The 17,457-nt window shown below is 40.0% G+C and overlaps 1 protein-coding gene across 1 annotated transcript in view; it reads left to right on the top strand.

Moving 5' to 3' along the window:
- LOC148032358 (uncharacterized) overlaps nt 1-16,825 on the top strand; it is a 70,611-nt gene extending 53,786 nt beyond the window's left edge. The window contains exon 7 of the mRNA XM_087682996.1: nt 16,516-16,825. Within this exon, the coding sequence (XP_087539122.1) occupies nt 16,516-16,651 (136 nt within the window). The 3' untranslated portion in view covers nt 16,652-16,825. The remainder of the gene's footprint in view (nt 1-16,515) is intronic.
- Nucleotides 16,826-17,457: the final 632 nt, after the last annotated feature.

Raw genomic sequence — 17,457 nt, 5'->3', positions numbered from 1 at the left:
ATATGGAGGATATGTGTGTAGAGCTGGCATAGAAACTGCCTAAGGAGAGTGCCCAGTGAGCTGCCATGAATATGGTGGATCTAGAGTTGAGCACTTTGAGAAAAGGGATTAATATGCTATAAATGCCTCGAACAACGTAGTATACTAAACAATTATATTTTGTTTGTTTTCAAGACTTAATATTTTTTGAAATGGAGAAATCAAATACTTAAAGTTGAATATAACAACTTACAGCCAAGGAAATGTAAAAGTAATAGAGACAAGATTGAGGGCTATCTATGCTTAACCCAAGTCCTTTAAGAAAGAGTTAAGCTAGAATCAACCAGAGAGAGATTGAAGAAGTGGTTTTCACTTTCATAAGATGATGAAAAGATGTACATACACACATATGTCACTTACTATGCAATAAAAACAATAGATTTTTTAACATGATGTGAGTAGAAAGAGAGAAAATCAACCTTTCTTTATCGTTGATCAACAATACTTTCATATGGCTTGGTTCTTATTCTTAAAATAAAAGAATAACTCAAGGAGAAATAACTATAATGAATTTATAGGTTTGTTGTTATGTAAAATAATAGTGAAAGAAAAGGGAATATGGGGGTATTTGATGGTGGTGAAGTGAAGGATGATGATGTACATGGATGGGGCCGAGTTTAGGTTATCTTCAGTTGATGTAGAAGAGTTTCTAGCCAAGATAACTGATATAGAATGAAGGAAAATAAGCTCTCTTAATTGGAGAAAGAAGAGAGCTAGTGTAATAATGGAAAGTGGTGTAGCACAAGACAAGTGTCCAGCCATATATTATGAGGTGTGACAAGTGGTAGGACACTTGGAAGCTTGACACTTGTTTTTTCTCTATGGCCTTCCTTTTTGTGTTGAGTATTGTTAAGAATAGAAACGATCAAATTTAGTAAGCATTGCTATAGCACAAAACTTACTATTTTTAGAATGCCATTTCCGTTTTTAGGACTAGTATTTTTAGAAAACTTCGAGGCTTCTAGAATTTAGAGGCTCCACATACAAGTGTCATGTGAAAGCTCTTTATGAGAACATTGCACAAACAGTGCAAATATCTTCATGTGAGTTTTCAATGCAAAGATATACACATTTTAAGATTTCAGCTTACATATGCACATTGTATAAAAATTTCATGATTATGCCATCTTGTTGATTTTAATTGTTTGTTCTGGAGAATCTAGCCTATACTTCAAGGCATTAATCCTTTCTATGTGTAAGCTTGATCCTAATATATTTGAGTTTTGGTTGGGTCATATAGATGGAAGTGTGTACTATCTTTTCTTTAATCCACTATGTGGGTTCACAATAACTTGTGACCACTCATCAATGGCCAGCTCTAATGTACTTTTCTTTATATCTAATAAGTGCGAAGGAAACAAATTTAATAAACAATAGATAGGATATAAATACCTTTTCTATTGTGTTATGATAGGCCTTGAGTCCGTTAAGGGGAGTTTATACTTTATGCTAATTGTTGATGATTTGAGCAGGATGATGTGGGTGTATTCTTGGAGCTGAAGTCTGAAATTTTCTCCTACTTTAAGGATTGATTGATCTTTGAAAAGGACAAGTTTGGCAGGAAACTCGAGACCTTGCATTTCGGAAAAGAGGGGAGTTTGTCTCTAACGAGCCAACTAGGTTTTGTGTAGATTGTGGCATTTACTAGGAGTTTGCTAACACAAACACACCTTAAGTGAATGGTATATTGGAGTGGAAAAATCACAGTGTGATGGAGATGGCGTGGAGTATGATGGAGTATTGGTAGATACTTCAGTGTCTATGGGTCGAAGCAGTGGCCACTGTTGTCAACATCATTGATCAATCCTCTACATTGGCCATGGTCGGTATGATATCTTTTGAGACGTACTTTGGTCAAAAGATGGGTGTCTCATACTTCAGGATGTTCGGATGTGATGCTTGTGTTCACATTTCGAAGAAATAGTAGGTCGAGTTTGAGTTGGCTTCCAAAAGATGTGTTTGTGGGTTACAGCTCGTAGTTCTAGGGATATAGGCTTTATGATACCATTTCTCTGGAGGTATACACAAGTCAAGATGTTTATTTCATGGAGTTTTCAGTTGGAGAGGGGGATGTTTACCATCCCGTTCTTGGAGATCCACTGGAGAGGGGGATGTTTACCATCCCGTTCTTAGAGATCCAGGTGACTATGAGCTAGTGTCTTTGGAGCCTATACCTTTGGAGGCTCCATCCTCAGTGGAGGCAAAGATTGCTTCCCCATTGAATTTTCCCATTGCATCGGCACTAATGGATGCTTCAGAGACTTTGATAGAGGTAGAGTAGTGAGAGGAGTATTGGCCTCCTCGTTGGGCACATGATACAGTCTGTGATGAAGGGATTGAGGAAATTCTTGAGGAGTGGTAGCGGCAAGATGGCCCACGACATTCTTGGAGGAACTAGACACATCGCACTAAGCTGTTTCTAATAACTATTATTTGATGTCTCATGCCATATAGGATAGGGAGCCCACCTCCATGAAGATGGCTTTGCAACCAAAACATTGGAAGAAGGCTATGGAGCAGGAGATGGATGTGATTGAGTGGAATGACACTTGGGATCTTGTGCCTTGGCCTGTTGTTCATAGGAAGATGTTAGGCGGGTCTTTAAGACCAAGTACCACATTGATGGCACTTTGGACAAGCACAAGGTGTGGCTCAATGCTAAATAAAGGGTTCATGTGGTTGCTCAGTGCTGATTTCCATGATACCTTTGCTCCTACAACTTGGATGGCTATCATTAGGGCCGTTCTTGCCTTAGCCAACCATAGGAGATGGTCGGTTAATTAGCTTGATGTGAAGTTTTCCTTTCTTAATGGTGATTTGAAGGAGGAAATCTATGTTGAGCTGCCTCTTGGCTTTTCCTCACCAATGGCAAAGTGTGTAGGTTGAAGAATGTTGGGATAAAGGCCCGTTTGACCCCTGTGTATAGCACACACATACTATTCAGTTGTACTTGTGAATGCACCCTTAATATGTACTAAATATAAATATATTTTATTCTGTGTACCAACACATTGTTGGTACACTCAAATCAAATCGTACTTTCACTCTCTCTCTCTTTGGCTGTCACTCTTACTCCTCAGACTGTTGCACATTCCCAGCTGAGCTCCAACAATTGGTATTAGAGCACAGAGTGCACGCTTTCCAAGATCAAGGGCAGCTGATAGTGCAGGCAGCTCGTGACACCTCGAGGCTGAAGAAAGTTAGTCGAGCAGGAGTCGCGGGCTCTCAACTCAGAGTGGGCTGCAGGCGGACAAGATGGACTGCATGTGACAGTCGATAGGCGCCAGCAAGCAGCTGCCCGACCAACAAGCGATAGGTGCAATGAGCGACGAGCGGCAACAGGTAGCTGACGTGACAGTTGGAGTGGTGGAGTTCATGACGGGTAGGGTGTGATGGTCGACAAGGCAGGTTGTTGATAGGTGACAAACCAGGCATGCGTGGGACAGATGCCAGCGGGTTGTTAGATGTGACTCGCCTGAAGGGTCAACAGAACACACACCAACCCCCAACACACCCCCCCTCTTTTTTTTTAAAGAATTCCGTTTAAAAAAAATCAGAAATCTCTCAAATTTTTGAACTCTTTTTCCCTTGCCTTAACAAGAGTTTGTGCGTGGAAGCACAAGTCTCAGACTCGTGCAAATTTGAGCTCGAAAATTTGGGGCTTTTCTGAGATTTGACCTCATCTATGCCTGGCAATGATATTCAGGTAAGAAATTGCAAACATTGCATGTGGTGACCTCAATTAAATTGGGGAATTTGCCAAATTTTTCAGAATTTCGCTCTTTTGAGTAAAATTTCTTGACATTGGATCACAGTAAACTGGGGCTTTTCATGTATTAGTAAAGTTTTGCTCAGTTGGGTCAGAGTGACTAACATTTATGCACTTTTGGACCTGAAATTTTGGGGCTTTGTGCAGAATTTGGTAAATTTCTGCTTTTTTGCCCGTGTGGTGGTTGGTTCATGTACAAACAACAGAGATTTATTATTGTTTGAGGAAGAACAACAGTGTGTTTTGCTGGTTCAGCTTGTGGTTTTATAGTCCAGGGCATTTACTCTTATATTCGTGATAAAATGGTTGCAACGTCTTCTAGTTCAGACATCAAGAGTTTGATGGAGGCTTTGACCTTTGGAAAGACCGTATGCAGGGCAATTGTTCCTAAAGGATTGTGAGGATGCTTTGCAGGAAGATAAACCCGCACAAATGTTTGATGCAGATTAGGCCAAAGTCAACAAAAAGGCTGTGGCTTACATTAAGATGGGTGTCACTGATGACATCTTGACAGACATTAAGGGTTTAGATAGAGGTTATGCAATATGGGAGAAGCTGAAAACTACCTACGAGATTATCACACCTGTTAATTAGGTGCATTTAATGCACAAGTTGGTGAATATGCGACTGGATGAGTCAAAGCTTGCAACTGAGCACATAAGTGCATTTACAGGTATTTTAAATCAGCTCAAGGATGCAAATTTTGATTTTGATGATAAGTTGAGGGCGATCTTTTTGATCATGACACTGCTTGACTCTTAGGAGACCTTGGTGGTTTCTCTTAGCAATAACCCCAATCTCTCATATGATTGGGTGAGGGGTTCAATCTTGAATGAAGAAATTAAATGTATGTTTAGTGGAGAAGGTAGTAACTCAACTTATAATGTAAGTGGCAGGGCTGAAAAGAAAAATACAAATGCAGGATAGAGAAATAAGAGCAAGAGCAAAGGAAAGGAAAAGAGTGACATTACTTACTATCACTATGGTCGGAAGGGCCACAAGAAATGTGATTGCAAGTATTACAAGAAGGAACAGGAGAGAAAGAAGAATGCAGGAGATAAAAAGGAGGAGGAGGATAAGATAGATGCATCTGAGGCAGCCAAAGGCAAGGAAAAGGCAAATGTGGCCTCCAGAGAAGCTTTCGGATACAGAGGCTGATGTATTATGTGCAGTTGATTCTAATGCCCTTGTATGACACATGCAGGAAATGTAGATTACCAAGGCTGTTGTGATTGATGCACTTTTGTCAGTTGATGATGTTGTCACTCAGACATGGATTGTAGACTCTGGTGCCTCTTTCCATGTAACTCCTTGCTTGGAGTGTTTTGCTATGTTTAATGAAGGCAGTTATGGAAAGGTGTATCTTGGAAATAACCATGCTTGCAGCATTGATGGGATTGGCACTATATACTTGTCTTTAGACAATGGGCAAGAGCTTGTGTTGCAAGATGTCAGATATGTGCTTGGCATTAAAAAGAAATTACTATTTGTTGGTCAGCTTGACTTGCATGGTTATACTACATTGTTTGGTGGTGGTTTGTGGAAAGTGAAAAAGGGTTCCATGCTGATTGCAAGAGGAACCAAGAAGGGTGCTTTGTATTGTTTGCACTGTAAAGCTTTGAATGGCAAGTTTCTTGGAGTTCCTGAAATTGGCTGTCATTTGGAGTTATGGCATAAGAGCTTAGGCCATATGAGCTAGAAAGGACTTGATGTCCTTACCTCTTTAAAGAGGGTTGATGGAAAAGGCTCTAAACTTGACTTTTGTAATGAGTGCGAGTTTGGAAAGCAAATAAAAAATTCCTTTTACTTTGGTGTCTCCTCGTAAGTCCAATGTCTTGGACTTGGTGCATTTTGATTTATGTAGTATGCCTGTGAAATCGTTGGGTGGTGTTGCATATTTTATCTCCTTTATTGATGATTGTTCCAAAAAGATTTGGGTATACTTGCTGAAAAAGAAAATTGAAGTGTTTGTTGTTTTTAAAACTTTTCATGCTTTTGTGACCACTCAGACAGGTAGAAAGCTGAAATGTTTGAGAATTGATAATGGGGGTGAGTTCACATCTACTGAATTAAAGTCCTTTTGTGACTTGCATGGAATCAAGAGGGAGCTTACAGCTCCTTATAGCCCTTCTTCAAATGGGGTGGCTGAAAGATAGAATAGGACTTTATGTGAAGGAGTGCGGTGCATGCTGTCTACTGCGAATCTCCCTCGTGAATTCGGGGAGAGATACTCAAAACCGTGGTTCACATTTGCAACCGCTCTCCAAACAGGTCCTCAAATAATGGCATCCGTGTGGAGGCTTGTTCTGGAAAATCAACCTCATATGACCATTTACGCATATTTGGCTGTGATGCTTTTGTGCATGTTAGAGATGAGCTGAGGAACAAACTTGACGCAAAATGCTCCAAAGGCATTTTCATGGGCTATGGTAATGAGAGTGAATTTGGCTATAGAGTGTGGTTACCTCAGTCCACAAAAATTATTTGCAGCCGTAATGTTGTGTTTAATGAGGCAAAATTGCTGAAAGGTAGTTTAGCCTCTAATGAAGATATGAAAAAGGTCGAATTTCAGAATTAGCAGGCACCTTTTACTTCAGAAAATGAGCCTCATGGTGCTGTTCCACAGGCTGAAACTGATGATCAACTAGTTATTTTTGAGCCAGATGATGATGGAGAGGAAATAGAAGCACAAGGAGGTCATGGACAGCAAGATAGACTTGCTGATTATGAAAATGCAGGTGTTGGTAATGAAAATGAAGTTGCTGTACAACATGAACAACATGCTGAAAATGGCTTATAGTAGCCATAAATACTGAAAATAACATACCTCCAAATGTAGACCCAATTCCTGAAAATGTTGATCATTGGATACGTAGGTCTACACGCGTAAGAAGGCAATCACACAAGTTTGACCTCTCCTTGCATTTTGTGATGCTTACAAATGAGGGTGAGCCTCTTACATACAAAGAGGCCAAGTCATGTCAATTCAGTAGTAAGTGGGAGCTAGCTATGCAAAAAGAGATTAAATCTCTGTATGCTAATGATACTTGGGATCTTGTGTCGTTGTCCAAAGGAAGGAAGCCTCTTCCTAACAAATGGGTGTACAAAGTAAAGACAGTTGATGGGAAACCCAAGCACAAGGCAAGATTGGTTGCTAATGGGTATGCACAGAAAGAAGGGATTGACTTTCAAGAGGTCTTCTCACCTATTGTGAAGATGACCACTCTACGTGTGCTTTTTTCTCTCACTGCTGTATTGGACTTAGAGATGTACTAGATGGATGTAAAAACAACTTTCCTACATGGTGACATTGATGAGAAAATTTAAATGAAATAGCCTAAGGGCTTTGTAGTTCCTAGAAAAGAACAGATGGTGTGTAAACTAAAACGCAGCATGTATGGGCTGAAGCAAGCACCATGGTGGTGGTACAAAAAGTTTGACACTTTAATGCTATCTCATGGGTTTATACGCAGCCATGCAAATCATTGTTTGTACATGAAAAAGGATATAGATGGCAGCCCAATTATATTTGTTTTGTATGTGGATGATATGTTGCTAGCTAGGAAAAGAAAGACTAGCTTGGATGCTCTAAAAAATCAGCTGAAATTAGCTTTCTCCACGAAAGATTTGGGGAATGCAGAGCATATTTTGGGCATGGGGATTCGCAAAGATAGAATGCAGAAATTGCTGTTTTTATCTTAAGGAAAGTAGATTGAAAATGTATTGGATAGATTTAACATGGCTGAAGCTAAGCCTTTTGGGTTACCCTTACCTTCTTATCTTAAGCTTAGTAAAGCCAACAGCCCAAAAGATGACGTGGAAGCAAAGGCTATGAAGGGAGTCTCTTATGCATCGGCTTGTGGCTCTCTTATGTATGCTATGGTTGCTACTGGTCCAGACATTGCTCATGCAATGGGAGTTGTTAGTAGGTTTATGTCAAATCTTGGCAAAACACATTGGGAGGCTGTCAAGTGTATTCTTTGATATCTAAAGGGTTCACAAAGAAAGTGTATTTGCTATGGGTAGGGTGCAATTAGTTTGCAAGGTTATTGTGATGCAAACATGACATGTGACTTGGAGACACACACTGTCTCTAGCCATCACTCTCACTCCTCAAACTGCTACACATTCCCAGTTGAGCTTCAACAAAGAAGGCCGTTTATAGCCTCAAAGCGGATGTGCGTGCTTGGAACGAGAATATAGACTTGTTCCTCAAAGGGAAGTTAGGGTATCAATGTTCTTCTGTTGATCCCCAGTTGTACGTTGACACCTTTGTTGGAGGGCTTTATATATATGATCTCAATTTGACATGTGAGTATGCCTAAAAGGTGAAGTAGATGAAATAGATACTTCACAAGATGTTGAAGATATTGGATATGAGGCTTCTCCACTTTTTTCTAGGTCATGAGATTTGGCAAACTTGGAGGGGGATTTTCATCTCCCGATGATAGTATGTGCAGGAGCTTTTGACTACTGTTGAGATGGAGGGATGTAAGGTTGTTTCTACTCCCATGGTTTCAAACTAGAAGGCTACGACCTGTGTAAATTCATAGAAAATGGATGCTATTTGCTACAAGTAGTTGATTGGGTTATTGATATGGTTTTTAGACATTCGGATTGATTTGTGTTTTCATATAGGTTTGGTTACCAGGTTCAGGAGAACTCAGATGGTTCATTGTTGGAAGGTTGCTATGTGGGTTTTGCGGTTCTTGAGGTGGACCCCCAGCCTAGATATCTATTATCCAACAAGTATAGGAGATTCAGCCTTGGTTCTCTAGGGTTGGATGGATTTAGATTGGGAGGGAGATATTGATTGTAGGAGGTCAACAACATGATATTGCTTCACTTTGGGTGCATTGCTATCTCTTGGAGTAGCAAGCAACAACTCACAATTACCCTATCATCTACAAAGGCAGAGTGTAGAGCGGCATCTTCTACCACATGTGAGACAGTGTGGCTTTGGGTGTTGTTAGGAGAGTTTGGCTTTCTATAGATAGGTCATACTACATTGCATTGTGACAATGAAAGTTGCATTGCTTTGGCATGGAATCTTGTATCCATGCTCAGTTGAAGCACATTGAGATACAATTTCATTTCATTTAGGAGAAGATCTTAGATGAGACTATTGATGTGGTGTATTGCAAGATAGAGGACAACTTGATAAATTTGTTTATGAAGGCTCTTCTTTAGGGCGTCCTTTGATAACATTCTAGATCCTTGAGCCTTATGCCTTGTCTAGGATGTGAGAGGGGTTGTTAGGGATTTATTCATCCCTTGGGCAAGCATTGGCAATGTACTGCTGTATAGTCAGCACCTTGGTGCATAGTTGCACATTTTCTATATATAGGTGGGGCAATTTTATGCAATCGTCTGGTACTTTTCAGTAGTTCCGAGCAGTTAGGCTAGCCATATAGGTTGGGTAGATGCCATGTGGCATAGGCATTGTGGCACAACATTTTATTATTTTTATTTATTGCTGCGATTTATTATTTGTAGTGGTTGACCAGTTTAAACTGGCTGACCTGATCATTTTGATGATTATTTTATGCCTATTTTTAGGCTGGCCAGGCTCCGGTTACTTTCACAAGGTTTTTTAGGTGGAAGAGTAGTCGCCTTGTGGAGATACATTCAACAGTTCGTGACACTTGCCTTCTTCATTTCAGAGTTCATTCACTGCAGATTTTTGCATTCTATCTCTCCTCTTTGTGTTCATTTTCTTTCAGTCAGATCATACACTTCCACATTCATTGCACTTTGAGAGTTTGCACCAACCCTTGTAACTTATGAGCAAGATAAAGTTCCCTAGGGATGATAATAACCCTTGATCCTCCATCTAATAAAACATCTTCAAATTTTCTTTCCAAGTTCTCCACTTGAATAGTGGGTACCTTATAATCTTCCATCTTTGTCTAGGTAGGAAGAAGTGCTTGGCATTTTGATATACCCTTCTCATATTCAGCATATTGCTTCCACACTTTTCCTTGGCTAGTCATGATTCTTGACAACAACTTTTCTTTAAAACTTGGGATTAGTTCCAAAATTTGTTCTAGATTAATTGCGAGGATGACTTGGCCAATGCTCTAAACAACTCATGAGAGCCCTCTTGTTGTTCATGCAGGCTTAAATCTTCATGATTATCATCTTTTTGCCGTAAAATCTCTTGTGGACCTTCATTTTTTTCAACAAACTCTTATCTTTCCTGCATTTCTTGTAGAGATCTACGGGGTTGAACTGATTTACCCCTCTTTTTCTTTGCAGTCTTTGCACCTCATTTGATGCTACTTCCCTACCTTTTTCCTGCACATCCTAGTCTATCTTTTTTTTTGCTTTGGCTTTGGTGATAGCTAGAACTTATGTCTCCTTTGGACAATCCTCCACTATAATACAATTTGAGCAATCACATCCTCTATGTTTTTCTAGCACTTGCTGACGTGTAGGTTGCTCCTCTATGCTTGAGAGCTCCATTAACTAAACTTTCTTATTTCTTTGCTTAAGTTGTTGGCCTATTGATTGCCCTTTTGTGATCTCTTTAGGGCTTTCCAGTAGGACAACTGGTGCTAGTGTTGGTGGTTGCTGACCATGGGGTGCTCTTGTTAGTTGCATTTCTTATTGATTTTCAATCTATATCCCTCTTTTAGCCCTATGGCATACCCATAACTCACAATTTGGTCCCAACATACGTCCCTATCTTCCACAGTAGTACCAAGGTTCTTTTGGCCTTTGTGGTGCATTGTTTAATTGCTTGGGCTGGTCATTATTCCATTGTCTGGCTGGTTGACATTTTCCACCAAGTCCTCTAAATCCTCATTGTGGTGTCATCTCGGGTGTAATGTGACTTACACATGCTACTTGTGGTGTTGGTGGCATCCTAGCATTCTGACATTTGGGTTGTATCAACATTCTTTTACCTTATGTCCTATCTTTTAACATATGCTGTAGAGCGTTCATTACCCCCGTATCCATCAACTGTTTTTAAATCTTTTTTTCTGGCCTCCTTTCCAAGTTTGTCTTGTCTTCTTTATCCTTGCCTTTCCTCCTATCTTTAGAGAACTTTGTATTTTTCTTCGACTTCTTTTTGTGTCTTCTTTGTCTTCTCTCACTTCTTTCAATATTTGAGTCACTTGATCCACTATGGGAGTTTGACCTTGAGGTAGAATCCTCCTTATTACTGTTATCATTTGAATATGAGTCTCTTGGTTTTGAGTTTGAAGACTCCTTACTAGATTTCTTTTTAGACTTGCTTTTGCTTGGTTTTTTCTCCACTCTCTAGGCAGTATTGGTAAATACATCAATGGTGCCATTAGGGTGCAACTCAATGTCAGCAATGGCGCTTCCTATAGTTTTATCTAGGTCCTTCACAAAGTGAGAGCCTTGTAATTCCATTGAAGGTTTGTTAGTGGCATCCAACCTATTCAACATATATCGTAACCTTCTGTGCATAATCTTGTACAAGCATGGATTTCTATTTGATCTACTCAAGTTTTTTTAAAACATTAGTGGCTGTTTTGTCCTTTTGAGATATGCTCAAGAATGCATTTTTAAGTGCGTCGTAGGTAGTAAAATGAGCAATACCATACGTATTGTACTAGTCCATAGCTTTCCCCTTGAAAGTAGCAGTGAATTGTTGAAGCTTGACTTCATCCCCTACAAATTGTTTAAACCACTCGGAGTCCATTTTGTTTCAAACTGGGCCACATGGCAATCTGGATCTTATTTCTTCCTTCTTGAAAGCTTAGATACTGTAATCTTAGGGTTAATTGCTTTTTTGTGTTGGGTGTAAAGTCCCTTTGTCCCTTCATCTCCGTGTATATAGTCTTACGGGTGTGAACACACCCTTATTGTATCTTGTATTCTAACATATAAATACATTCTTTTATTCTTTGTGTACCATCACAAATCGGTACACCTATCTCTATGTTTACTCCCTCCAACTCTTAGCTCTACTCTGCAACTCACGCCTTGATCTCGCACTCCATTGCGCACCCTCCCCTTCAAATTGGTATCAGAGCACTGAGTGCACGCTTCCCGAGGTCAAAGGCAGACATGGGGTAGGCAATCGATGGGACTGCTAACTGATGGCGGGCGCCAGGTGTAACTGACCATCGCCCAAGAATTGCACGTGACGAAGACCAAGGAGACTGGCACTCCATAGGAAATCAACGAGATTGTTGGTTGACAGCTTTGTGACAGTCGACAGGCGATTGGACGACAACAGGTGACAGGTGACGTTCGACGGGAACCAGCGTGGCAACGGGTAAGTAATGCCTACAATGAATGTCATCACCTGCGTCACGAAAGTTAGACGGGCCAACCTATGGGCGCAGCCTGCATGACTGGCAACGGGTGCAACCTGCAACCTGTGTGACTGATGGGCTGAAGGACAGGATGTGACTGGCAGGTCAACGGACCTCGTCACACCATTTTTTTAAAGGCCACAAAAAATTTTTTTTTTCTCTTCAAAATTCTCTTGGAATTTTGCCTTGTCTTGACGGGGGTTTGCATGTGTGAGCACAGAGTTCAGATTTGTGCATATTTATGCCCAGAAATTCGGGGCTTTTCAGATTGAGTGCTGCTCATGCAAAATTGAGGCATCTACGTTAGAAATTGCAGACATTGTGCGCGTTTGAATTGGGAATTTCGCCAAATTTACTGAAATTTTACTCATTTGAGTGAAATTTCTCAACATTTAACCCATAAAATTTGGGGCTTTTGCTGTATTGGTGAAATTTTGTTTAGCTGAGTTAGATTGGCTGACATTGGTGCACGATTGGACCCGAGAAATTTGGGGCTTTTACAAAATTTTGCTAATTTTGCCCATTTTATGCTTTCGGGAACATGTATTAATGCAATCGGGGCAGATCGGTCAGTGAAATTTTGGGGTTTTTGCTGAAATTTGTGGATTTTGGCAAAGTTAATGCGTGAAATGCACTTTGGGAATATTGCTGAAAGCAATCTTGTGGTTATAAGTAGAGTGATTTGAGCATTTTTATCTCCCGCTTGTGCGATTTTGGAGAAATTGCAGAGATTTCTTGGTGTTTTGGGTATCAGAAGATGATATGAGCACATACGTATGTAGTACACATGTTGGACCGCTCCCATTGAGTTGATGTTTTGCTGCTTATTCATGTTGCAGCAGTCTTAGTGATCATTTGCAGATCTGGGATTGGTGCAGATGTATTTTTGGTGATATTGCTGAAGTGGGAGTTACCTGGCATTGATGTATGCATTTAATGTATGCTGAAATTGCAGTCATACTGCTGAAAGTCATTCGTTCTACTGCTGAACATGTACTTGGACTGAATCTTACCATTCTTTACTGAAAAATTGGGCTGAAATCAGCTGAATATTCAGCTCATTTTTTGCTGTCATAAATTGCAACATTGAATTTCTGGTTTATTACTGAAAAATGGCTGCAAATGCTTCTAGCAGCAGTGACACTAAATCCCTCTTTGAAATCAAGAGGTTTGATGGCACTGGCTTTGACTTGTGGAAGGATAGGATGCAAGGCATTTTGTTTCTCAAGGACTGTGAAGATGCTCTCTTGGAGACTAAGCCTGCAACTATGACAGATGTGGATTGGGCTAGACTTAATAAGAAGGCCATTGCATACATTAAGATGGCAGTGTCTGATGATGTACTTACAGACATCAAGCGTTTTGATACAAGTTATGCTATATGGAAAAAGCTTAAGGACACTTATGAAAATACAACTCTTGTGAATCAAGTGCATCTTATGCGTAAACTTGTGAACATGGAGTTGGACGAGTCTAAGCCAACTTCTGAGCATTTGAGTGCTTTCATAGGGGTTTTGAGCTAGTTGCACGACTCTGGTTTGACGGCTTTCAATGATAAATTGAAAGCTATTTTCCTATTGATGACTTTGCTTGACAACTGGGAATCTTTGGTTGTGTCACTTAGCAACAATCCTGCTTTGACTTTTGATGGTGTAAGAGGTTCTATCCTTAATGAAGAAATTAGAAGAAAGTCTAGTGGTGAAAGTAGTGGCTTAGCTTACCATGTGAGAGGCAGGTCTGAAAAGAGGGGTAATGTAGCCAGCAAAGGGAAAAGCAGAAGCAAAAGCAAGGGCAAACAACAAGATGTCACATGCTATCAGCGTGGGCGTAAAGGGCATAAAAAGCCCCATTGCCGGTACTTCAAGAAAGACCAAGAAAGAAAGAAAGAGCAGGGTAAGGAAAAGAAGGATGATAAGAAAGATAATGACAACTCTTCCTCAAAAGAAGTTGCAAAGGCAAATGTTGTATCTAGTGTGGTGATTGAAGAGCTTGTTGACACTGAAGAGATACTTTTTGTAGCCTCATGTAATGATACAGACATTATAGCAGCAGCATGTAATATGCACATCATAAAAAAGGAGGTAATTGATGCCTTACTTTCAGCTCATGATGGGCTGCCACAATCATGGATAGTGGACAACGGTGCCTCTTTTCATGTTACCCCCTCTTTGGAGTCATTTCCTGAATACACTACAGGTTGTCTAGGCAAGGTTTTACTTGGGTAATAAATATGCACGTGAGATAGAGAGTGTTGGCACCATTCACTTGGCCCTTGAAAATGGCCAAGAGCTGATTTTGTAGAATGTCAGATTCATATTTGGCATAAAGAAAAGTCTACTATAAGTTGGACAGCTTGATGCTAAAGGGTATTTTACTACCTTTGGTGGTGGACCTTGGAAGGTCCATAAGGGCTCTATGTTGATTGTTAAAGGTAGTAAAATGGGGACTTTATATTACTTGCATTGTAAAGCACTACTTGGCAAGTTCTGGGCTGTGGCTGAAGTCCATTCATAAACTAATGTTTGTTAGAATGATGAGATGTACTCATATGAACATGTAGTTAGAGAATATCTAGGAAGACAATATATGAGCCAAAAAGGCCTTCAGGTTCTCTTCTCTTTAGGAAGATTTGATGTAAAAGGCTATGGTCTCAAATTTTGTAATGATTGCTTATATGGAAAACATGTAAAGTCTTCTTATTACTCTGGTGTCATTAAGAAGTCTAATGCTCTTGACTTAACAGCAATGGCCAGCTTGGACCGCGATGTCCTCCGCTTTTGGGGTGTGGGCAACAAGTTGAAATACCTGAAATTCGCAAAAACGAGATTTTTATGCAGCGGAAGAAGAAGAGAAGTGGATGCCGAACCCGCCACCGGTCTTTGTCGTCACTGGAGTGGAGGATCTTTACCACTGTTTGAGCAGAACCGGCTTTGATACCATGTCAAAAGATGACGTACCAGCAAGACAGTAGGGTTTGCGGGGAGGAACACGGAGTGAACTCGGCAAACATGGAGAAGAGAAGAGAAGAGAGAAGAAACTCTGATGAATGGAATGATGAAGTTTCGAATCATGGAGTGAATGTGATACAAGGGACCAAGGGTGCCGTAGCACAAGGAAGATGATGAAGACAACCACGAACCATGAACCGCAATGTCCTCTTGAAAGGGTGTGAGGGTAGTGGAGAGGCTGGAGAGAAGAGGTGATGGACTGAATGGATCAGCCGTGAGGAATGAATGAGAGAGTGGCCTATAAATAGGCACAATTAGTCTAGGATGGCGCCCCTTTTTGGGGCTGCAAACCCTAAACGCAAAACGTAGAACGCAAACTGCGGGTGAAGGGTTTCTCAACATGGGCACCCGTAATTGTGGTAGCATTTGTGGTAGTGTTTGGAGGTCTCAAGTGCTGCATCTTGGTTGATTCTATGGGGCTTCATCCGTGGCATTATCCAATGCAATATTGAAGGACCTCATAGTTTTGCAATTTTCTGTTTAGGGGCCAGCAGAAATTAACCTATGAAATGGAAAGAGAACCAAAGACTTGGATTAGAATTAATGAAAATAGAGTATCTCAGTCACTTGAGCAAATGTTCATCCTATGGCAATTCTGTTGTTAGAATGAAAGAATAACACTTGAGCCCATCTTCTGATTTTTATGGTGGTAGAGAGCACATCCTATAAAAGTTTCGAAGTAATAAGCAATTTTGTTGTTAGAATGAAAGAACACTTGAGCCCATATTCTGATTTTTACGGTGGCAGAGAGCACATTCTATGAGAGTTTCGAAGCTTTATTACTACCAAGTTTTGGGAGCAGCTTTGGGTAGATTTTGATATATGCGAGCTTACTTGGAGAAAAGTGCTGAAAAGCTGAAAATTGCAAGAATTTGTTTTCCCTACATGTCTTCCTCAAGATTTGGACATCTTTGCAAATATAGGACCCCTAGGACCCCTTTGAAAAAAAGTTCTCAAGATTCAAATATGGCCTTGAGTCAAGTAATATGAAATTTGAAATTCTAAATTATTCTCCCTTGCTGAGAAAGATCAGGGGAACACTTTTGCATCTTGCACATGGGATGCAACGTGTGGCTTCACCTTACATAATGTAAGTTAAGACTATTAAACTGGTGATGTCCCCTTGTGTATACCTGTTTAGTGTTCAGTTTATTAGACTATTCTAAATTGTTATTATGATTTGATATGTTTCATTGGACTTTCAAGATTGTCAATGAGTGGATGATAGGTTTGAGCAAGGAGGGCAATGTTGCAAGCCTGATTGTTTAGTATTTTGCATTGTAGCTGGTATTGATGTTGATTCAGCTGCTTTCTGCTGATGGCTTTTGATATGGGTGTCATTTAGTAATTTACTGGAACAAGTGTTATTAACTGTTTAAGCATTTGTGTTCTTTTGTTCCTGCAGGATTTGCAACATGGACATTTTATCACATGTTCAGCAAGTCATATGTTTTGCCTTCCATGATAGCAACCTGCTCTTGGAGACTTGCAGAGAAGCTAAAAACCTCAGAAAGATAGTAACTCTTTTCTATTTGGATTGAGCATATTATCACTTCTCAAATGTTTTCTGAAAGCAACACTTCATGTACAGCAGCTTCCCTCCTTGTTTGCCATTTTTAAAGCTCATATTGAGTTATCGGTCAGCTGTAAGATATATTGCTCACAAAATGAGCAGATCTAAATTTTTGACCCTTGACTGAAACATTATTTCCTCAGAGACTTGGTACATGGGATGTTAATAATGATTTTTTGTTTATCATGTTTAATTCAAGTTAATTTAACAGCTTTGAAAGGTTAATGTTGTCTTTGGTAAATGGAACTAGCAAGAGAAGGAAAGAAATTTCAAGAATCTCTTCTGTTTCATGATCAAATGAAGATAGAGAGCTTGTAGCCTATATATACGTTGGAAAAACTGTATGACTCACATGCTTTATGTTGAGGTGGAGCTCTGATTGCAGTACACGTGTAGGTGTATAGACATGTACAATCAATAAGTGTAAAACTGTATGACTTACATGCTTTATGTTGATGTGGAGCTCTGATTGTAGTACATTTGTAGGTGTATAGACATGTACAATCAAATAAGTGTATCTCTTGATCATCTCTTAATTTCATGACTTTCTTCTTGCTTGTCTATTTGAAAATGTCATAGGCACTTTAGGTATGCCATAGGCAGTGAATTTTTTGATTTAGATTAAGCAAAAGGAATATGTGAATATAGTCACATACCTAAGTTTGCTGGTTGCCCTATGAAGCTTTCTTTTGGCAAGTGATTGATGGTGGCTTGATTGAGGTTAGGTATTGGAGGAAGGTGAAATATCCAGCTGTCTATGTCTTGGGTGCTCAA

The sequence above is a fragment of the Lygodium microphyllum genome, chromosome 8 (assembly GCF_053477565.2).
Source record: "Lygodium microphyllum isolate KBCC chromosome 8, Lygodium_microphyllum_v1.1.10, whole genome shotgun sequence".
In the NCBI taxonomy this organism is placed as follows: Eukaryota; Viridiplantae; Streptophyta; class Polypodiopsida; order Schizaeales; family Lygodiaceae; genus Lygodium; species Lygodium microphyllum.
The sequence above is the reverse complement of the archived record's forward strand: the minus strand, read 5'-3'. Positions and strand labels throughout refer to the sequence as shown.